At 43.0% G+C, this 22,949-nt stretch overlaps 2 protein-coding genes and 1 long non-coding RNA gene across 4 annotated transcripts in view; 1 reads left to right on the top strand and 2 right to left on the bottom strand.

The window, feature by feature from the left end:
* LOC142906856 (uncharacterized) overlaps window positions 1–8,844 on the bottom strand; it is a 33,258-nt gene extending 24,414 nt beyond the window's left edge. Inside the window, exons 1-2 of the long non-coding RNA XR_012930530.1 lie at window positions 8,486–8,844; window positions 2,885–3,080 (exon numbers count right to left, since the gene is read on the bottom strand). This is a non-coding gene — a long non-coding RNA (uncharacterized LOC142906856). The remainder of the gene's footprint in view (window positions 1–2,884; window positions 3,081–8,485) is intronic.
* Window positions 801–9,982, top strand: LOC116938789 (uncharacterized). Of its 2 annotated transcripts, XM_076055525.1 has the most exons (6): window positions 801–1,537; window positions 2,914–3,118; window positions 4,361–4,500; window positions 5,539–7,857; window positions 7,977–8,058; window positions 9,442–9,982. In XM_076055525.1, exons 1-6 carry the CDS (start codon window positions 1,459–1,461, stop codon window positions 9,473–9,475), a joined length of 2,859 nt encoding a protein of 952 aa, XP_075911640.1. In that variant the 5' UTR covers window positions 801–1,458; the 3' UTR covers window positions 9,476–9,982. The 2 variants fall into 2 exon arrangements, with proteins under 2 accessions (XP_075911640.1, XP_032802308.2); XM_032946417.2 differs by lacking the exon at window positions 801–1,537 and having other exon boundaries at window positions 1,772–3,118.
* Window positions 9,983–10,356: 374 nt separating this feature from the next.
* On the bottom strand, window positions 10,357–15,102 carry LOC116938790 (uncharacterized). The gene is made up of 5 exons (XM_032946418.2): window positions 14,969–15,102; window positions 14,590–14,751; window positions 13,724–13,783; window positions 13,478–13,576; window positions 10,357–12,293 (listed from the first exon to the last, which is right to left on the bottom strand). Exons 2-5 carry the CDS (start codon window positions 14,744–14,746, stop codon window positions 11,797–11,799), a joined length of 813 nt encoding a protein of 270 aa, XP_032802309.2. The 5' UTR covers window positions 14,747–14,751; window positions 14,969–15,102; the 3' UTR covers window positions 10,357–11,796.
* Window positions 15,103–22,949: the final 7,847 nt, after the last annotated feature.

Raw genomic sequence — 22,949 nt, 5'->3', positions numbered from 1 at the left:
CACCGGGCCCCTCTAGGGCCGGTACTACACCCACACCACTGTGGTGACCGCGATGTCGTTACACCACACGCCGTGCCCCTCTATGGCCTGTACTACACCCACACCATAGCGGTGTCTGTGATGTCGTGACACCGCACGCCGTGCCTCTCTATGGCCGGCACTGCACGTTGACATCCCGCGATGTCACTACACATGTATGAAGATTTTAATAGGATGACATTTAAATCCAACAATAGTTAGTTAGTGCGTAACAGAAACCACAACATTCGTTGGCGTTGCATATTCAAAATAATTTTAATACAAGTTATATTCCACTTACGATATGGATAACCTCAGTGGGTATTGTTTTAATTTAGTTTTATATCACATATATTATTTTGCTATGGCTAGTGCGTTGCTCATGCATTTTTAATTTTAAAACATTGAGACATAAAATATATCGTTTCATTGGAAGGAGTCACGGTGTTGTATTACCGAACTGTATGTAATTGATTCACTGCTACCTCTAGCTGACCAAAACTTATTTTTCTTATGATGGTCAAACAATACTTTACCATCATCATCCATAACAAATAATTTTCTGCTCTTCTCGGTTAAAGCTGTGTGTATTCATACCAAAGGCGATATAATTACTATCAGACTGTACTTTTACACAACTGTCAGACAAGTGACTGGAATTATTGTATTATTGCTGTTGTGTTAATATTCCTTAACTTAGCTGCCGTGAATGCACCGGAACCTCTGGCCGAAATAAGACTCAAACCCCGATTTAAACACAGAGATATTTCTCAATAAAGGCAATATAGTGCATAATAAATCTTGACTTAAAGCTTTTGTGACTGCAGGAATTCATATTCTCTGGGTCTTTCGGTAAAGTCATGTAGATAGATTTAAAGAAAATAACAAAAATAACAAAAACTACGACGTTTCGATCGCAACACAAAGCGGTCGTCTTCAGGAAAATAACACAAGTCCCTTTTCCTGAAAACGAGCGTTTGTGTTGCGATCGAAACGTCGTAGTTTTTTTGTCATTTTTTTTACCTATCTACGTGACTTTACCGAAAGACCCAAAGAATAGTGCGCAATATTTCGCAGCTCGTATGTGCCATTGACGTAGGTAAAAAAAAAGTGACACAGAGCCAAAGGCACGTTATAGAGCTCGCTCAAACGCAATAAGAACGGCACGATGCGTCGAGGGTGTGGCGCGCGACGCGTGAACCACTCGAGGAGGGCCGTGCTTCGTGTCAGATTGTGGGGTTTGGGCAAGCCCCAAAGACGGTTGCGCCGCAGGGCGTGACTCACGACCAGGATGCGCACGTCAGATGAACGTTACCTCAAGGGATAAAAATATCCTACCGCGAGAGTACAAAAAGGGGGGCACCAACTCTGGTGGAAGTTAATTCGCTCGTGCATTCCCCCTCTGAAGAGATTCTACAGGTGGCAATAGGCAGCAAAGCGATGGAGACAACGAGCAGAGCTGGTCTTCTGGCCGCATTCGCGATGGTTCTCTTCTGCCTGGCTCCTGCCAGCACCTTTTGTAAGTGGTCGCAAAACTTCACACCCTTCGTCTTAGCTGAGATGCATGTCACATCATGTTGCGTTCGATACCATGGGCAAATCGCGTGTACTGTGCTTTCGTTTTGTATCTTTATCCATTTTGTAATTGTATTACATTGTTTTTTTTAATTTGTCTAGGTCTCTACGGTAGTTTGCTTTTGCAGGAATGTTGCACATTGCTACTATATTTTATATAAACTTGACTACCTAACGCGACAACTGAATCACTCGCCACTCGCTGGGTATTTTTTTGTTTCACTCACAGTATTTAGCACATACCAAATTTGTGTATGTGTTGTTTTGTTTTAAGATTTTAGGATGTTCTTAACTATACATCACAAGTTAATTTAGGTAACGATGGGTGAGAGTGTTTTTCCCTGCTCCAACGAGCAATGTATTTATTATCTCTGTTGCCAGCCCTGAGCCAGTGGTTGTTCGTCCACATTCTCATGGTGAGGGCAGTCTTTTTAATAGACTGTAAAAGTGGATTTTCTCTCAAAATGCCATTGACATAGAGATTCTAGCAGCTGAATAAAAAGGAAGTAATAGCCAATTTTGATTATTGCCTTACTTCAACTGGGAATTTTTTTTACCTCTGCTCAATTCTATAAACGAATTTTATTCAGTGAAAAATTATAATTTTCCACCTCAGATACATGTGATCAGTTCAAGAAAATAATATAATTCAATGATTGTTTTTGTGTACACATGCCTGTAATCCATTAAGTTATCTGCTGCTTAATATAAAGTATGAAACAAGTATCTTCTTTGGTTCTTTCGGTAAGGTCACGTTGAATGAGAATAAAATAATAAAATAACACAATAAAATTCTCACGACGTTTCGGCCACAACGCAAGCGGTCGTCTTCAGGTGAAACAAGTATTTTACGTGCTGGCAAGTGATTGTAATGGTATAATAACAATTGTATAATGTATAACTTTATGTGAATTTGGTTTTGGAATGTTATAAATATGACAATAAACGTAGTATTATTTGTGCCCAAATGAGCTTTCTAGCCCTGCTAGCGTATCATGAAAATGTACATCAGCCACTTACTCAATCTGTAGTGATTGTGTACGCACAGTTTGTTCGACTTGATATATGACATCGGGGGGACCAACGATGATACGTTAAATTCTGATTTAAAGCTTTCGTGACTGCAGGGATTCATATTCTTGTTTTTTTCTACGTGATGATACGTTAGTTAATGACATCGCTCGGTGTAAATTGACGGTCATGTCCTATCAAATACAATGCGCACAGTGTACATTCAACATATCACCCGAATAATGTACACCTTTTGTCCCACTGTCTTAACCGCACTGACCTGTGTTCACTTCTTTTGTGCCGATATAGCGATCGGAGCGGTCCGAGCAAAACGAGCAGCCCCAGCGGTCGTATCTCCATACAGCTTGAACGGGGTCGTCCTGGTGGCCTCAGCCCTGGGCCGGTACCAGCTGACGCAGGACCAGGCGCGCGACGCCTGCATCCAACTTGGATTTACCATCGCCACCTTGAGAAACCTACAGGACGCCACTGCCCTTAATTACGAGCAATGCAGGTAACACATTGTGTACGGGGGGCATAGAAGTATGGTACAACAATGGATTTTTACACACACACACACACCTCTGCTGCTGCCCACAACGTAGCGCCGTGGCAGCCGATAACATTTGATAATCACGGGTTGGGTGTCGATCCAGGATTAACCCCGCTAAGCTTCAGAGGTGATATTTGTCACATTCTGGTTTATTTTGTCGTAGGCAGTACACCGTGTATGCAATGTAATGACGATGAATAATTTTAAAAGGTTCAAAGTCAAGTCAAAGTGTCTTCGTGCCAAAATTAAAACCACATTCATTATTAAATCGCAGTTGAGTTCCCCAGAAAGTGGCGCTTAAATAATTAAAAAAAATCTAGAGAGATGAAGGGCAGAGTCGACCCCTTTCAGCGGAATGTGAACGCACAATCGTTGAGATTGTGAGTCACACGTTTACGAGCAGGCGTCGTGGTTATTGCATGTATCTACGTATAGTCAATACTGGCGGTATGAACGTGGGAGTGCCATGGAGGGACTCCCACTTTGAGAGACTCCCACAGAGACGAACCCATGCCGAAGTTTCGTGGAACGCGGAGGACTCTGACTCAACAGTCTTGTCCGAGAATGCGAAACGTCAGCTGTAATAGAAACCAATTAATAATGAAGCAATCACCACAATTTTGGCCGGTGGCTTCATAGTAGTCCATGCTTAGAGCCCCCAAAACCGACATTTACAACCCAAGAGTGCATTCGCAATAATAGGACAAAGCTGGCACAAATGAAAAAAACATATTATTTGGGTATTTCGCTAAAGTCATGTAGATCGACAGGTTCAAAGAAAATAACCTTTGGACCTATCTACGTGATTTTCCCGAAAGACCCAAATAATATAAATGCCTGCAGTCACGAAAGCTTTAAGTCAAGATGGAAAAAAGATTGTCGTATCAGATGTTTTAATATTTGTTTTGCTACTGATATCTCTTTCAATTCAATACTTTGTCCAGTGCCTTCCCTAGTTTCGTATTTATTAAAAATTTGTGCTAGTTAATTTTTTTTTTACCTGTTTAGACGCCACCTGAATTTGTGAATGCCGATGCAGAATTACGTTTTGCTGCACATTAAATATATACTTTTTAAAAAAAACCCCACCGACGTCGACACCGGAGCACTAACACATCCACGCGCGTGTGTTTGGTTTGGAAACGAGTGACAGTGCTGTTAAACTCTGCTGTTCTCCATTCTGCCCTGTGTGGATTCGTGCAGGTATGGCTGGATTTCCGAGCCCAACACCTACGTGCTCCCACGCGTGAAAAGCGCCATCACCTGTGCGCGAGGCTACGTGGGACTGTTTCACCTCACCACCTTGCTGCCTCGGCAGTTTGATGTGTACTGCTATAACAGAGGTGTGCATGCGCGACTTCTCTGCGTGCTATGAAGAAGGGTTAACCCCATGAAGTGTCGTAAAATGTTATAATTTTACCTGCTAAGTCAGCATCATTGACGAATGTGCGAGTTTTATTCACGTGAAGAGCGGTAGCACCGTGTTAGTGCCCCGCGCTGCAATTCAAACAACCGATTTCGAGCCGCCCATATTTGCGACATTCGTATGTTAAACTTCATTTCGTACGTTACGTAGCCAACTGTGCTCATCGGAGGTGTGGTGGAAGGACAACAAACTAAACAGAAAAAGCAGTTTACATGCACAGCCCTTTGGTCAATTAACTGCTGCATGATGGCCTCCCCGCACCTCTTGTGGCTTGCGGGGGTCATTTGACCATACTTCACCATGCCGGTCAAATTTTTTGGGTCTTTCGGTAAAGTCATGTCGATAGGTGGCTATCTACGTGACCCCAGCATTTGAATTCCTGCAGTCAGGAAAGCTTTCAGTCAAGATTTAACCACGCTGGTCAATTTAGGTTGCAGAAGGTGGAGAGTAGCATACACGTTGGAGGATGGATTTCTTACAGTACAGCAGCCGATTGTATGGTGCTGCCCAACACATAGATCTGCAGCTTGTAACAGTCATGCTGGTCACTCAAGCAAGCATCGTCCAGGCTCTGCCCGGTTTAGTTTCCATGATCTGACAAGATCGGGTGCTGTTCCAAACGATTTGGTCATTTGACATGATGTGAACGTGGCAAACGAAACCTATCATATGCCTCTTTTAATTTGAGTTGTCTTTACGTGACAGTCTGGTGCAGTGTCGAAACATCGCCGCTGGCGAGCCAAAGCTATGGGATTGTGGTGCTGGTCACACCACCGATCACGGACTCTTTGTATTGTGTCGTTCTTTTATGTACAGGGCAGTGGGTAGGTATAGTAAGCAATTGCCTGTGATAAATCAGGAATGTGGGTAAATCGAGTTATATATATGTACACATAACTGATGCACATTGTTTTTTTTGTCTCTGTCATATGTGGTGCTTGCTACGATCTTCCAGCCCGCGACACCACCATTACCAGCTCCACCACACAGGCCATCAGCTCCACCTCACAGCCCATCAGCTCCACTACACAGCCCATCAGCTCCACCTCCACCACACTGGGCATCAGCTCCACCTCCACCACACAGGCCATCAGCTCCACCTCACAGCCCATCAGCTCCACCACACAGGCCATCAGCTCCACCTCACAGCCCATCAGATCTAGCTCCACCTCACAGCCCATCAGCTCCACCTCCACCATACAGCCCATCAGCTCCACCTCACAGCCCATCAGCTCCACCTCCACCACACAGAGCATCAGCTCCACCTCCACCACACAGGCCATTAGCTCCACCTCACAGCCCATCAGCTCCACCACACAGGGCATCAGCTCCACCTCACAGCCCATCAGATCTAGCTCCACCTCACAGCCCATCAGCTCCACCATACAGCCCATCAGCTCCACCTCACAGCCCATCAGCTCCACCTCCACCACACAGGCCATCAGCTCCACCTCACAGCCCATCAGCTCCACCTCCACCACACAGCCCATCAGCCCCACCTCCACCACACAGCCCATCAGCTCCACCTCACAGCCCATCAGCTACACCTCACAGCCCATCAGCTCCACCTCACAGCCCATCAGCTACACCTCACAGCCTATCAGCTCCACCTCACAGCCCATCAGCTCCACCTCACAGCCCACAAGCTCCACCTCAACCACACAGTCCATCAGCTCCACCTCCATCACACAGGGCATCAGCTCCACCTCACAGCCCATCAGCTCCACCTCCACCACACAGGCCATTAGCTCCACCTCACAGCCCATCAGCTCCACCACACAGGGCATCAGCTCCACCTCACAGCCCATCAGATCTAGCTCCACCTCACAGCCCATCAGCTCCACCTCCACCATACAGCCCATCAGCTCCACCTCACAGCCCATCAGCTCCACCTCCACCACACAGGCCATCAGCTCCACCTCACAGCCCATCAGCTCCACCTCCACCACACAGCCCATCAGCTCCACCTCCACCACACAGCCCATCAGCTCCACCTCACAGCCCATCAGCTACACCTCACAGCCCATCAGCTCCACCTCACAGCCCATCAGCTCCACCTCACAGCCCACAAGCTCCACCTCCACCACACAGCCCATCAGCTCCACCTCCATCACACAGGGCATCAGCTCGACCTCACAGCCCATCAGCTCCACCTCCATCACACAGGGCATCAGCTCCACCTCACAGCCCATCAGCTCAACCTCCACTTCACAGCCCATCAGCTCCACCTCCACCACACAGCCCATCAGCTCCACCTCCACCACACTGGCCATCGGCGCCACCTCCACCACACAGGCCATTAGCTCCACCTCACAGCCCATCAGCTCCACCTCCACCACACAGGGCATCAGCTCCACCTCACAGCCCATCAGATCTAGCTCCACCTCACCGCCCATCAGCTCCACCTCCACCATACAGGCCATCAGCTCCACCTCACAACCCATCAGCGCTACCTCACAACTTAGCAGCTCCACCTCCACGTCACAGGCCATCAGCTCCACCTCACAGCCCAGCAGCTCCACGTCACAGGCCAGCAGCTCCACGTCACAGCTGAGCAGCAGCTCCACCTCCACGTCACAGCCCAGCAGCTCCATGTCACAGGCCAGCAGCTCCACGTCACAGGCCAGCAGCTCCACGTCACAGGCCAGCAGCTCCACGTCACAGCCCAGCAGCTCCACGTCACAGGCCAGCAGCTCCACGTCACAGCCCAGCAGCTCCACGTCACAGGCCAGCATCTCCACGTCACAGGCCAGCAGCTCCACGTCACAGGCCAGCAGCTCCACGTCACAGCCCAGCAGCTCCACGTCACAGGCCAGCATCTCCACATCACAGGCGAGCAGCTCCACGTCACAGCCGAGCAGCAGCTCCATGTCACAGCCCAGCAGCTCCACGTCACAGGCCAGCAGCTCCACGTCACAGGCCAGCAGCTCCACGTCACAGGCCAGCAGCTCCACGTCACAGGCCAGCAGCGCCACGTCACAGCCCAGCAGCTCCACGTCACAGGCCAGCAGCTCCACATCACAGGCCAGCAGCTCCACGTCACAGCCCAGCAGCTCCACGTCACAGGCCAGCAGCTCCACGTCACAGCCCAGCAGCTCCATGTCACAGCCCAGCAGCTCCACGTCACAGCCCAGCAGCTCCACGTCACAGGCCAGCATCTCCACGTCACAGGCCAGCAGCTCCACGTCACAGGCCAGCAGCTCCACGTCACAGGCCAGCAGCTCCACGTCACAGCTGAGCAGCACCCCGCCGCCTACTAAAGTGCCTGAACCAGGTGAGACATTAACCTTTTTGAAGCACAAAGTGTCCTGCTCACTTTGGATGCCCCCCTATTGTCTTCGGCTGTTCTCGATGCTTGAGCTGTGTGCCATGTGCCGTGTGCCAACGATGTAGGCTGGAAGGTGCTTGCTGCCATCCTGATCGCAGTCCTTGGGTTGGTGCTTCTCGTTTGCGTCGGGCTGCTCATCTATTGCTGGTGAGTTTACGCTGAGAGTTGAACGTGTATGCATTTAAACTTGATTTAGGCGCTTTCGTGACTGCCGGAATTACTCGTTTGGTTCTTTCGGTAAAGTCACGTAGAAAGAGAAAATAATAAATTAAATAATAGCATACGACGTCTCGATTGCAACACAAGCAGTCATCGTCAGGTACAAATGAAAGAGAACACAAACCTAGTAAATTTCGATTTGAAGCTTTCGTGACTGCATGGATTCATCTTCTTGGTTCTTTCGGTAAAGTCACGTAGAAGGGAAATAATAAAAATGAAACATAATAAAATATTATTATTTATTTCCCTTCTACGTGATTTTACCAAAAGAACCAAGAAGATGAAACCTAGTAAACTTAGAAATGTAACGCAATACAACACAGAGAGTCGGCTAACATAACAGTCAACACCCTACCTGGTTGATTACGTTCTTCCAAAGATTCCTAAATTTAAGAGAGAGATAAAACACAGACACGGAGACACATAGACAGACACACAAGCAGAAAGAGATAACACAGAGACACAGAGAGACACACAACATAGGCACACAGAGAAACAACGCCTCTTTGTCAAGGCCTTAGAGACGCGGGCAGAGAGAGAGGTGGGGGGGGGGGGGTAGATAAATTAGCATGTCAATGAGAGACCTGGCGCAACTGCAGGAAACAAGAGCAACAAAACGAGGGGAGACAGAGAGAAAACACACTAAATCAAACAAACTTAGTAAAATTTGCAAATGTAATGCAATGCAACGCAGAGAGTCGGTCAACACCCAATTAACGCGCTGGGCTGGTTGATGCATTCGCGACCAATGTAGTCGATAATAAAGGTTTTGGGTTAGATCGCGCACCTATAGAACGTGCGGAGTGGGACAAGCTGAACATTAAAGCATTCCACTGCATATTCATTAACTGTGAATAGCCCAACCGATAATAGGTCCTGCATATTCTCAGATTAACACGATGCATTGCAATGTTTCGACTACATTGACCGCCCTCTGGCCCTGATAGGCTAACTGTGATGACTTCTCCTTGACTCACCTCTATCTAAAATCGAAACAAGGTAGACGTATTCACAAATCTGGCTAATCGCCTGAGAAGCTGGTTGGAATCACCAGCGAAACGTCGTAACCGAATTGTAAATGTTGTGGGTTTTCTCTCCAACACACCGGTGTGCTGAAGTAGTAACCAAATGGCACGTTTTGTTTACGTGACAAACCTTACTCAGTGGCTGTTTTGGGTGGTGGCGGGTTTAACGTCCTCTCAATAGTTCAACAGTTCACTCGATTGCCCAGACAAATATGGCCTCTTAAACCACATTTTACAATTTTCAAACGATTAATGGATGTGTAATTGACTGTTTATCTTTTTTCAGCACCTGTCGAAAGCATCAGAGGTGGATTTTGTGATCCTGGCGACCTGGCAATCTTTCATGAACATCACCACTACATGACTATACACCAAATGTGGTCATTATATATACTGTATAAGGATTAACGTAATTTAATTATTTAAGGTAGCTTGTAAACCACTTTGCCTATTATGTTGATCATTGGGTCTTCGCATAATTTATTTTATTGGTATAATGTGCAAGGACTGTTCATTATGAAGTGTATATAAAATGTACATATTATTTATTTAAATTGCATGTAATGCAGGTATTTTGATTTAAACACCGACGCAGTGTATATGTATATTTTTGCTGTTTTTTTCCAGTATTTTTCTGTTGCGTGTAGCCACTTTAAGACGTTTTCTTGTTCATGTTTTTGTTTTGCTGCGGTTGCATCCGAGTCAAGAGCCGCATGGCTCACAGGGTTATACCTAATAATTGAAATAAATGAAATGATATATATACATTTTTACTTCTGATTGTGTGTTCTTAATCAAATAAACAGTGCTGATGTATAATAAGTAAACATGAATATAGATTCATTTGTTTTCAAGTGTGCGTGTGGACGGCGTGGTTGTCCAGCCATTTTGGAAAATGTTATTGGGGAGCGACAGGTCCGCCAGAATGCACAAAGGCAGAGTCGGAGATCAGGCTGGTAGCTTTTTTTGGGTTTCACACAGTCCTAGGAATTCGTGTTCACCCATCCATTCCTCTGGGTGCATGAAACACATTGTTGTTAAAAATGTTAGTTGCCCAGACAATCTCTCTCCCCTTAAACCTATCTGGTGGTGGTGATGGTGGGGGCGGGGAACAAAAAAAAAGCATTCCCAGCAAATATAAATGCATTCACTACAGCCCTACAAATGTACTGTGAGTTTGATGCAGATCATGTGAAAAATATAGCAAACACATGACACAACGTCATTTATTGATAAGAAAAACAAAGTAAATGAGTTACAGTTTATTGCGAACAAATAATTTTATTTTGAAACCATTGATGACTTAATGATTCAGAATTCAAATTGTTGCATACCACGTAATACTTCGCAAGGATTTTAATTGTAAAGATAATAGGAATACTCATTGTTTTTTTTCGGTAAAGTCACGTATGTAGAAATACCATAAAATAATATTAAAAGAAATCAATCACGACGTTTCGACTGCAACACAAGCGATCCTCATCAGGTGTAAAAAACAAATCACGGAGGTGAATACAACAAGAAGATGAGAGACGAGAATTCAACAAACCTAAGAAAAAATTACGTGAAGCACATCCAGTCAGGCCAACAACACAGTTAGACACTTCCTGGCGGACTACGAATTTCAGAAGAGTGTTAAATTTCGTGTTCATCCTCTGGGTTGAACATACCAGCATAGACAGAGTGAACAAATACGAGGTACAAGTCAGAAATACATATACAGGAACACCAAGAGACAAGGAGAGGAAAGACTTGTACCCCGTATTTGTTCACTGTCTATGCTGGTATGTTCAATCCAGAGGTTGAACACGAAATTTAACACTCTTCTGAAATTCGTGGTCCGCCAGGCAAGTGTCTAACTGTGTTGTTGGCCTGACTGGTTGTGCTTCACGTAATTTTTTCTTAGGTTTGTTGAATTCTCGTCTCTCATCTTCTTGTTGTATTTACCTCCGTGATTTGTTTTTTTACACCTGATGAGGATCGCTTGTGTTGCGGTCGAAACGTCGTGGTTGATTTATTTTAATATAATTTTGTGGTATTTCTACATACGTGACTTTACCGAAAAGACCAATGAGTAATGTATGCAGTCACGAAAGCTTTAATTATTTATTAATGATAGGAATACACCAGTGAACCAGGCAGAAGATTGGGTAAGAGACATGCAGCAATACATTGCCGTTGATATAATATCAGATCAGTAACATACTCACCACTTCTGTCGGGGAACTTAATCATCTTTAATAAAAAAAAAATGTACCAAGAATATAAACGTCTGGCGATGGTGTAAAAGTTGATTCAGACGTTGTTGGTAATTTCATCTCAGCATTGGGTAAGAAACTAATATAAAAAAAAAACATTTCTATTCGCATAGAAATTGTATTCCACAGGAGACATTTGCGATGTAATAAAAAATGCTAGGGCATATGGAGGATCGAGGGAGATTCGTTTATTGATGCGGGCATCGGAGTGGCAAATTCGAGTGGCAATGACCGAGGCGAAGACAAAGGCAAAATTATTGGATACTGTAAGAGAAGGCCTGAAAAGTCTCATGTCGTCTCTTTATTACACGTGCAATCTAGCTGACGAAAGTGTGGTAGTTGATAGCATTGTTTGTGAAAAATCAGATGAAATTTTAAGTAGTTCAGCTGTAAAAGTTCAATATAAAGCCAGAGAACACATTGTCTCGGGCATAGTCAACAAAGATGCCATTGTTGGTGGCATCAATATCTAGCCACACCGTGTCTCCCTTATCCAGATGTTGCACGATGCTCCCACCCATGTTTTCAGCCCCAGAATCTTTTGCTACTTCGTCAGTAACAGTCAGGATGGTTCTAGCATTCCGTTTCAGAAAGGCTGTTAAGTTTTTCCCAGAAACCGAGAGGTAGAACGTGAAGTAGTAATACCCCGGATGCTCACATTTGAATTTTCCTGTCTGCATATTGTAATGCTTTTGGAAGTTAGCAATTTCCAAGTCGTGTTTAAGTATTCCAACCGTGCTCTTTTTTCTGTAGGAGGTTTTGACCGAGAAAGCGGATCTCGGCAACATGTACGGGGAGCCCTTGGCCCCATCAATTCCATTGTGTCCTCTGGGTCCTCGGTCTCCGTTTGGACCCATTGTTCCCACGCTCCCTGGGTCTCCTGTATGACAGACACAGATGTATATATTCATCCAGAATTCCCTCGTCATTCACGAATTTTTGTATCCGCGTTTTTGGCTCTCTGCAAATGGCATCCGGAACTCCGCACGACTGCATCGAGAGAGAGAGAAAGTGACGAGAGATAAAGTGATGAGAGAAAATGGGATGCGAGAATGCGATGAGATGAAGTGATGGGATGAAGTGGTGAGAGATAAAGTGAATAGATAAAGTGATGAGAGAGAATGTGATTCGGGAAAGTGATGAGATGAAGTGATGAGATAAAGTGATGAGAGATAAAGTGATGAGGCAAATCAATTATTTATTATGATAATGTTCATACATTTTATTAGCCTATGCATTTATTTAGAGTAATTGATCATCCGTGAAATGTGCTATTCACGAGCATATCGGTAACATATCCCTCGCGAATAAGGAGGGAATACTGTAGCAGAGGGCTCAACTCGCAATTTCAAGGAAACAAGTTTAAATCCCTCTGAGGCAGATAGAATTAATTTTACTTCGTGGGAATTAAAATCGTCAGTATATAGAAAGATTAATAATTGCCATAGAAATGTAGCATTTTGAAGCAGGCTGGCACTTTTCTTGATTGATAAAACAATAGTACAGTTGGTGCTAGTGTGCTAAATATATTAATTCCACCATGTTGACAATTTTATATAGCAAGGCTACCATTGCAATTATGGTTTTGTACTTAATGCTAGGTTTCAGGAGGGTTAAAAGTTACCCCATGTTACAAAAAACCCACTCAAATGAATCTGTTTACCAAAAACTTCAGAAGGTGACCAAAGCCTATTCACAGTGTATCCAGGTCTCTTCATTGTAATTTTACTTGCTCGAACCCAAAACTTCGTCTTAAACAAAGTGTTTATATTCAACAGCAGCTCTCCCGCGATATTTCTCACCTGATGACGATTGCTTGTGCTGCGATCGAAACGTCGTGATATTGTTATTAGTTTTATTATTTTATTATTTGATCTATCTACGTGGCTTTACCGAAAAGACCCAGGAATAATAATAAGAAAGTGTTTAATATTATGCTCTTCTCTGGGGATGAATTGCCTGTGGATTACTACCCAGGTAAGGTGTAGAGAAGCAGTAGTAGGAGTTGGCATGCATATCGAAGGGGAGGGAACAGAAGGAATGGTATGGAAGTGTGAATTGTACCTCTGACTCCCTGAACACCTTTGTTTCCTTGAGGCCCATTCTCACTCATCGGTGCGTTGAGTCCTTTCTGTCCTTTGGGTCCTTGCATCCCAGGGAGGCCTGAACAAAAAAAAACACATATGCTATTACGAGTTTATGCAACTTGTAGCTTCACATTTCAAGATTTCTAAGTTCCAGTGTTCACTTGAGACCACAAACTGACAGCTTTACAATTTTTGCACAAACCTAATGAATGGTTTCACACACCTGTAATCCCTTTCACCCCTTCCCCAGGATCTCCAGGTTCACCCTTTTCTCCGTCTGCTCCTGAACATACAAAAGCAATGCGCATTTTCACACCAAGGTTTACTTGATTAAATACTCCAACTAGGCAGTATTGTTGTCAGACTATAGATTTGCTGCGCATTTGTTGCTGAATGTCCGCGGTTGGTTTTCTGGTATATTTTATTTGTTTATCCCACACATATGTTTTTTACTTATTTGATTTTCAAAATGTGTGTGGTTTAGATTTTAATATTTGTACATATATTTTTCTTCCAGCATTTATGCTACAGTTAAAAGTGAAATTTTTAACGTACACATACAGCCTTTTGCCAATCGACTGCTAGATGAGGGCCCTCCACACATGTTGCTGGTCACGGGGGTTAATTGACCATTCTGCAGCACACTTACAAGGTGAGAGTTTGTGAAGGCGGGGATCACATATGACAGGAGCATAGACACAGTAAAAACTATCGGTTTTGCTTCACTGCCCTGTGCCGGCCACTATGTAGTCACGTGATAAATGTTTAATCTTCACATATGCAGTTAAACAAAAAATACGTTATTGTACATCAATAAAATATCCGTATAATACAACCAAAAAATAGCAACAAATACCGTGTCAGATACAACTTTGTAAGATGTGATTCTGCCCGGAAAGTTTAATTATCGACTAATTCTCTCATTCGTGACTGAATTGTACGTGACCTAAACATGCCTCACTCGTATCACGAATAGCACAGCGATATAACAGCACTGCTCAAATTCACCTGCTCGTGTCTAACTTTTAATATAGTGGCGGTGTAATTCACAACGCGTTGCTGGCGAGGTCAGAGGAAGATTTCACTCACCATCCTGGGCGTCGGACCCACGCTTCCCGTGTTTGCCATGGATTCCTAGATACCCCTTCTGCCCCTCGCATTTTGCTTCCCCCTCGTCGGCAAAGGTCCCTGCCGACACCACCACCAGCAGCAGCAGCAGCAGCGTCCCCGATAGCCACGTGTACATAATGGCTACGAACAAAAATGCAAGCTCATCTGAGATTCAAAAAAACAATTATACGTTAAAGACAAATTCCACTTTAAGATTCAATGTAAAAAATTACAGATTAGATATAAAAAAAACATAAACTCTCCATCAAATAAAATAACGCCACTGCTTATAATGAATAGCTGAAAATATATAATTTAAAACACTTCGATTAAAACCATGATCTAAGTTTTAAAATACCAATCAAAAATTCTGCAGGGTTTCTTGGGATTCTCTTGAAATAACTTTAACAATTCAACGCAGATTTGTCGACAAATGATTACGCCGTAGGAATTATTTCCGTGGCGTTATTTGTGATGAGGCTGTACAAAACACTGGGCTTTATATATTACCATAATGTGAATGGCTGCATCAATGACATCACATTGCATGCTAATTTTGTTCAGACCACTTTCTCCTTATTAGTCGGAAAACCCTCGTGATTGTGTAGCTTAGTGTTTAGCCACATTTTGTTTTTAGTGGCATGTAATATTTAACCCTTTGTCAATCCACTGCTGGATGAAGGCCTTCCTACTGTATATCATGTCAGTGTTCACTCGTGTATATCAATCTGAATTGAGACAACTGTAGAGAAATTAAAATGTCAGCTGTTGTGAGCCTGACATAGATTAATTTCACTCCTTTGCATCCATTGTTATTTTGGAAGAGTTTTCAAAGTAATTTATTTTCATTCAAACACAATTACAGTAATAATAAATAGTTCAAAAGTCAAAATTATAAAGTCTCTATTAACACAAGTGTGCAGTGGAATTGGGCTTATATCACATTTAGGCCGATGAGCCAGTGGCATAAATGCTAAATGTCCTTAGCAAGAGGCAGTTAATCTTGATTTAAAGCTTTCGTGACTGTATGGATTCATCTTCTTGGTTCTTTCGGTAAAGTCACGTAGAAGGGAAATAATAAAATAATAAACATATCTTATTATGTCTTATTTTTATTATTGTATTATTTCCCTTCCACGTGACTTTACGGAAAGAACCAAGAAGAGGCAGTTTATCCTCAAGATAAACATGAACAATAATGTCTCACTATAATTCAGTAGGCTCACATGACATTGACTTCTCCAAGACAGAGGTTCTTTGCAAGCCATCTGGCTACCATGAGAGATTCGTTCATGAGGCTAACCACATATACAAACACAGAGACAATTTCAACGGAGAAGATGGATTCTGGCTTAGCAATCATTGGAAGGATTTGATAAACCATTTCGAGTCTTAATTGATTGATCACGCTTAAGGTGGCTTTCAGAACGCATCAATTATTTTTCGTCTCCCCCCTCCTCTTTTCTGAGCATAGATGGACTCGTCCATCTGAACAAACTGTCAACTCGCTCTCCGTGGTGCTAACGTTAAAAAAAGAGACCAGATGGCTCAATGAGCCATTCGGTCTACAGGAAAGCAACCCATACTAATGCCTACCTAAAACCTGACTCCTACCACCATCCATCCCAGAACAATTCTCTCATCAAAACTCTATACCATAGAGCTTAATGTATCTCCGACCATGAACACCTAACCAGTGAACTCAAACACGTACACCAAGCTTACAAGGCGAATGGATACTCTGACTACACAATCCGCAAAGCCATCACCCCAACCGTGAGGAAGGAGCCATCTGAAGATCCAATAAAAACCATCACCTTGCCATACATACTGTAGCAGGGATAACCAAAATATTTCCAAAATCATGAGCAAACACAAGATCCATGTCCGATTTCACACAGTACATAAAATTCGTGATCTGATCCTATCTGTGAAGGACAAGATCTCTAACATGTAATAGCCCGGAGTCTACAAACTAAGCTGTTTCTGCAGCAGCAGTTACATTGGGGAAACTAAACGACATGTCTCGGACCGCGTTCGTGAGCATAAGGCAGATTTGAAACACAGTAGGACCAATACTTCTGCCGTAGCTAATCTTTATTTAAATGCGGCTGGCTCACACGAAATTGATTTCTCTAAGACGAAGGTATTTTGCAAACCCACTGGCTATCAACAAAGATTCGTTCATAGTAATAGGTTTTACCCTTTTAACTGGCACAAAAACTGACACCTTTATTCAAGGCATCATGTTTGCAATAACCACAACACAAGCAGTCAAAATGCAAACAAAAGAGACAACTCTGATAATAATATGCACTGTCCTTGAATTTGATTGGTCCACACCCGAGACAGCTTTTCTTAGAGCCTAGTCTCCACTGGTGTTGGACTAGAAGACGCCAAAAGGCGTACAACTCAAAAACAGCGCACTATCAGAGTATTGAGGGCTCGGGGTAAGCACTTACATTATGAGACCGCCTTTGCCAGTAACAAGATATAGTAATAGGTTTTACCCTTTTAACTGGCACAAAAACTGACACCTTTATTCAGGCATCATGTTTGCAATAACCACAACACAAGCTGTCAAAATGCAAACAAAAGGGACAACTCTGATAATAATATGCACTGTCCTTGTTACTGGCAAAGGAGGTCTCATAATGTAAATGCTCACCCCGAGCCCTCAATACTCTGATAGTGTGCTGTTTTTGAGTTGTATGCCTTTTGGCATCTTCTGGTCCAACACCAGTGGAGACTAGGCTCTAAGAAAAGCTGTCTCGGATGTGGACCAATCAAATTCAAGGACAGTGCATATTATTATCAGAGTTGTCTCTTTTGTTTGCATTTTGACTGCTTGTGTTGTGGTTATTGAAAACATGATGCCTTGAATAAAGGTGTCAGTTTTTGTGCCAGTTAAAAGGGTAAAACCTATTACTATATCTTGCTACTGGCAAAGGAGGTCTCATAACGATTCGTTCATGAAGCCATCCATATATGCAGACATAGATACAATTTCAACCGAGAAGATGGGTACAAACTCAGCAATCACCATGGAAGGACGTTATCAACCAGTTTAAGTTATAACTGGCTGTAATGTTACCATTTTAGACCTGGCAACTCTTTAATTGGTAGAAACCCACCACCAGGACCATCAATGCCCACTACTACCATCACCACTAGCAGTAGCCCTTTAATGGTGGAAGCCCACCACCAGCACCATCATTACCCACTACTACCATCACGTCTAGCAGCAACCTCCACCGTCAACAGTGTGAGTGTGTAAAGCGAGGTGCAATGATGACTTGGCAGCCCTTTAATTGGCGGAAACCCACCACCAGCGCCGTCGCTGCCCATCACTTACATTAACATAAGCTGCCCCGCCCATGCTGCTGACACTTGGACTACGCCCATCTTAAACCTTTATAAACAGTTTGCCTTTAGAGGCTAACCCCCTTTTCCTGATGACCGCTTGTGTTGCAATTGAAACGTCGTGGTTTTTATTTTAATTGTATTTGTATTATTTTTATTATTATTTTTCTATCTATGTGACTTTACCGAAATAACCAAAGAATAGGTATACGCAATATATATGTTCATGGACATATCGCGACAAGCCCACATTGAAACATGTGTGCACGAGAGCTCCTGTTAACCACGGTGATGTGTAGGATGGATATCACAGACCCTATTATCCGTAATCTTATCTGAAAATGTACTTTACCAATCTGTGAGGGGGGAAACATCCGCAGATAATAGAATAAATTTGTTCACATGGCTCCTCTTGTGCATAATAGGAAGCCGTTCCACAATGCAGGGTGAGACAAAACAGGATAATCGTGGATAATAGGAAGAATATGGTTCTCAATAGGAGTTTATTAGACGCTGGAGCTCCCGTGGATATTAGGAGTCAAAGATCAGAGGGTAATTGATAAGTGAAAAGGAGTTTTGTAACACGGAATTCCCCATGATGTCAGACCATATATTTTATTTATTTTATTTTCGCTTACTTTGGAAATGTTGTCCTGGCTTTTAAAGACTGAAATCTCTCCAAAATTTAAAATTTTGCCAATTGCTGCAAATGTTAATTTTAAAACGACCTAACCATTAGTTTTATAACACTGACTTATACCATGCTTAACTGTACATCGATTTATAGAAGATGAATGCAATGTGCAATATTTCATTGTAAATAGTTGTATTTTAGGCTATGAAACTGTATGTATTGCACGTGAAATGCAAAGCAGAACACTTTGCACATTGTAGTTTTGAGGTCTAAATTTAACTAAAAGGTCAGCAAATAGTGCTTAAAACGTGTAAACATCATATTTCTCAGGGAAACAGAGAATAGAGGAACCAACAAAGACGAAGTAGAGTCAGCAGCATGCATCCGGGTGGAACCTCAAGTCGTTGAATGACAGACAAACATGTGGCTGAAGTCTCGAAGTTTTATGCTATTTGGCAGAACCGGGGAAAGTTTCCCCTGAACCCCATGTCTGGTAGGAGTTAATCACATCTGAACAAAAACTTAAGCGGTTACAACTAAGGGCAAATGAGACGGAAAAAAAAATACACAAAGGAGATGGACAAAAAAAATAATCAAAAAAAGAATTGGTTTGATTTGATTCGTGGCCTTGAATCACGACTATCGTGTCAGTACACGCACAGCGCTTTGGTCAATCCACTGCTGGATGAGGGCCTCCCCTCCCCATGCGGGTTCTTTTTTTAATGATAGTCCACTAAATTTGTCCATCTGGATTGAAGGCAGGGAACGTAGACGCGAGAACAGAAGTACAGTCCAACATTAGATGTAGCCGCACTGCTCTCTGCTACCTACTCACTGTTTCCCTGCAGTCCTATGACAACCTGTGTGTGCATTGCGGTCTGTTAATGCTTAACCATGCTTCGTTTCTGCGGTCTAATGGGATCGGGCACATTCTAAGAGACTTAGTGATTTGGTGATAGGGGTGGGGGGGGTGAATCATGAATTACGCACTTCATTCTCATGAATCATCATTGAAAATGAAAACCTGGAGACCACGAGAGGATATGAGGCACAACATGTGAATGGCTTAGGTACCTTAAGATGTTTCGGGGTGCCAGGTACAGTGGCAAAGAACATCATTAGGAACTGGGTTCCATCGTCTATACATTGCAGAAAATAAACCCATTAATTTGCCAAAACCGCTTGCAAAAATTGTAGTCTGTCTGTGACTGATTAAGATTTAAAAGACACTTTTTGAAAGACTAAATTTTTTCAGTCCAATAAAGAAAAAAAGTCCACTTAAGTAAATTAAATTGTGACCGCCAATTTTCTCTCATGCAAAAAGGGTGACTGTGAGACGTTAATGAATGGCCTGATGGCAGTTGAGCATGCACACCCACATGATCACATTTGAACCATTTGAAAGATTCATCTCATATTCATGAATTCTCATTTTTACATTATATCTATTGATACAGTATTTGTTTTAAGAATGTAAATGTATTCATTTTATTCTCTTGGGAAGTACAGTAATACATCGATATGCATATATTTGATAAAGTTTCTGTTGAACGAACTTTGAATTTTTTACAATAATTTCACACAGAAAGATAAACATGGAAAATAAGAAATAAATACATGAATACATAAACAATGTTTACTAAATTTTTATTTCAAGCTTTCGTGACTGCAGGGATTCATATTCTTGGTTCTTTCGGTAAAGTCACGTAGAAGGGAAACAATAAAATAATAAAAATATAAAACAATAAAATTCTCACGACGTTTCTATTGCAACACAAGCAATCATCATCAGGTGTGAAAACCACAGCAAGAAAATTTGAAAAAAGTGGCTGTTTTTTTACGTTAGCACCACGGAGAGCGATTTGGCAGTTATTCAGGTGGACGAGTCCATCTATGTTCGGAAAAGAGGAGGGGGGAGACGAAAATAATGGATGCGGTCTGAAAGCCACCGTGAGCGTGAACAATCAATTAAGACCCGAAATGGTTTATCAAATCCTTCCAATGATTGCTAAGCCAGAATCCATCTTCTCCGTTGAAATTGTCTCTGTGATTGTATATGTGGATAGCCTCATGAACGAATCTTTCATGGTAGCCAGATGGAGAAGTCAATGTCATGTGAGCCTACTGAATTACAACAGTGATCTGCCACGGCCGAGGTCTTGGTCCTACCGTGTTTTAGGTCTGCTTTGTGTTCACGAATGCAGTCCGAGACATGTCGTTTGGTTTCTCCAATGTAACTACTACCACAGAGGCAACTTAGTTTGTAGACGCCAGGGTACTGTATGTCCGGAATCACATATTTTACAGACGGAACCAGATCACGGATTTTATGTAATGTGTTGAATCGGACCTGGATCTTGTGTTTATTCAACATTTTGGAGATCTTTTTTGTGATCCCCGCAATGTAGGGTAAAGTGATGGTTTTGAAAGGTTCCTCAAGAGGGTCCTTCTTCATGGTTGGAGTGATAGCTTTGCGGATTGTGTACGTGTTTGAGTTCACTGGCTATGTGTTCCTGGTCGGATATGCATTGGGCTCTATGGTGCAGAGTCTTGATGAGGGAATTCTTCTGGGATGGATGGTGGTGGGAATCCGGTTTCAGGTAAGCATCCGTATGGGTAGCTTTCCTGTAGACAGAGTGGCTCATTGAACCATCGGGTCTCTTTTTTTATTAGGACATCCAACAAAGGTAGCTTACCATCTTTTTCGACTTCCATGGTGAATCTGATGGCTGGGTATATGGAATTGAAGTGGTCGAGGAATTGGTCTAGAGCAAGCCGGCCATGTGGCCAGATAACGAAAGTGTCATCCACGTACTTCTTCCATAAGGTTGGGTGCAGAGTGGCAGTCTGGATGGCGTCAGTCTCAAATTTCTCCATGAAAATGTTGGGTACAACCGGAGATAGGGGGGAGCCCATTGGGGTGCCCTTAGTTTGTTTGTAGAAAGTTCCATTCCAAGTGAAGTATGTATTGGTTAAGCAGTGTCTCACCAGGGGGGGTACCTCAGTGTTTAGTCATTGATGAACCAAGTCTTCAATGATTGCGATGGTGTCAGGTACAGGAACTTTGGTGAATAAAAAAACTACATCAAAACTGACAAGCAGGTCGTCTGGGGACAGGGAAATACCCGTGATTGTCGATACCAGGTGAGTAGAATTTTGTACCGCAGAGGTGGTTTTTCCAATGAAAGGCCGCAGGATTTCAGACAGAAAACGAGCCAGTTTGTAGGTGGGGGAGTTGATAGTAGAGACGATGGGACAAAGGGGTCTACCCCTTTATGTATTTTTGGTAAGCCGTATAATCTTGGTGGCCTGGCAGCAGAAGGTTTCAATGAGAACTGTTTGGTTTGATCAATTAATGCGGTTGAATCAGAAATGATTTTCTTGGTTTTTATGACGAGGCTGTTGGTGAGATCTCTTTTATTTTTGTATAGCTGCTATCGTTGAGTAATTCTTGAATTTTGTTGTTATATTATATTTTATCCATGATGACAGTGGCATTGCCCTTGTCGGCTGAGAGGATGGCAATGTCATCCCTCTTTTTAAATTTATATAATTCAAAACGCTCATCTTTGCTGAGGTTGCTAGCTGGCATCTTAGCGTTTACTAATCTACGGTACTATATATTATATAAATTATATATCGAGCGTTGCGCATCGCGATGTTTCTTTTATTCATGTACTTTTTATTTTATTTTAAATTAGTGGCGTTAACGACTTCACCTGGTGTACAGGAGGTCGTGACCTGGACTTTTTATATTTGGAGTTTGCATGTCCTCCCCGTGGTCACGTGGATTATTGAAAGTATTTGGCTGCTATAAATTTCCAAATGATAAGCCACTTCATTGTGCTATCATTTGCCGCCAGGTTGCTTCTGAAAATAGCTATATAGCTCAGTGGGCCTTGCCTGGTAAAATAAAAAGGGTTTTTTTTGTAAAAAAAAAAGACTGCTTTGAGTTAGGACATAGTAAGAAAATCCAACCACGTGCATTTTTGTTTTTTTAAACAGCACCAATGTGCTGACTATAAACTGCAACTTTAAACAAACTTGAATTTACACAAGGGTGTGGAGGAACAATGGATTTTGTCCCGGAGCCAGTATAAGCGTACCATTACATTCAGTGCCAAAATGTAAATGTACACAAGCCACTGGGACTGGCTATATCCTGGACTTGCAGTGACGTTTCCCACCCATCTCACATGCATGGCCGAATCGTGTAGCTAAACACTTTGAGAGCCATTCCAAAATGTCCACACATCTTCGGGGCTGGGTGCGACAACACAAAAGTCGTTTCCAGCCACACACGAAATCACAACCGGTGGTCTCGTGGCCCCGGTGGTCCTGG

This window comes from Petromyzon marinus, chromosome 4 (genome assembly GCF_048934315.1).
Source record: "Petromyzon marinus isolate PM22_M1 ecotype Great Lakes invasive population chromosome 4, UKy_Petmar_22M1.pri1.0, whole genome shotgun sequence".
Lineage (NCBI taxonomy): Eukaryota > Metazoa > Chordata > Hyperoartia > Petromyzontiformes > Petromyzontidae > Petromyzon > Petromyzon marinus.
This window is presented reverse-complemented; position numbering and strand designations above follow the sequence as displayed.

Coding starts and splice junctions, on each gene's coding strand:
- LOC116938790 (XM_032946418.2), bottom strand. CDS start 14,746: ATGTACACGTGGCTATCGGGGACGCTGCTGCTGCTGCTGCTGGTGGTG. Junction 13,577..13,723: donor AGGGGTGAAAGGGATTACAG/GTGTGTGAAACC, acceptor TTTTTTGTTCAG/GCCTCCCTGGGATGCAAGGA. Junction 12,294..13,477: donor AGGTGTTCAGGGAGTCAGAG/GTACAATTCACA, acceptor TCTGTCATACAG/GAGACCCAGGGAGCGTGGGA.
- LOC116938789 (XM_032946417.2), top strand. CDS start 2,811: ATGCGCACAGTGTACATTCAACATATCACCCGAATAATGTACACCTTT. Junction 4,501..5,538: donor TGTGTACTGCTATAACAGAG/GTGTGCATGCGC, acceptor ACGATCTTCCAG/CCCGCGACACCACCATTACC. Junction 8,059..9,441: donor GGGCTGCTCATCTATTGCTG/GTGAGTTTACGC, acceptor ATCTTTTTTCAG/CACCTGTCGAAAGCATCAGA.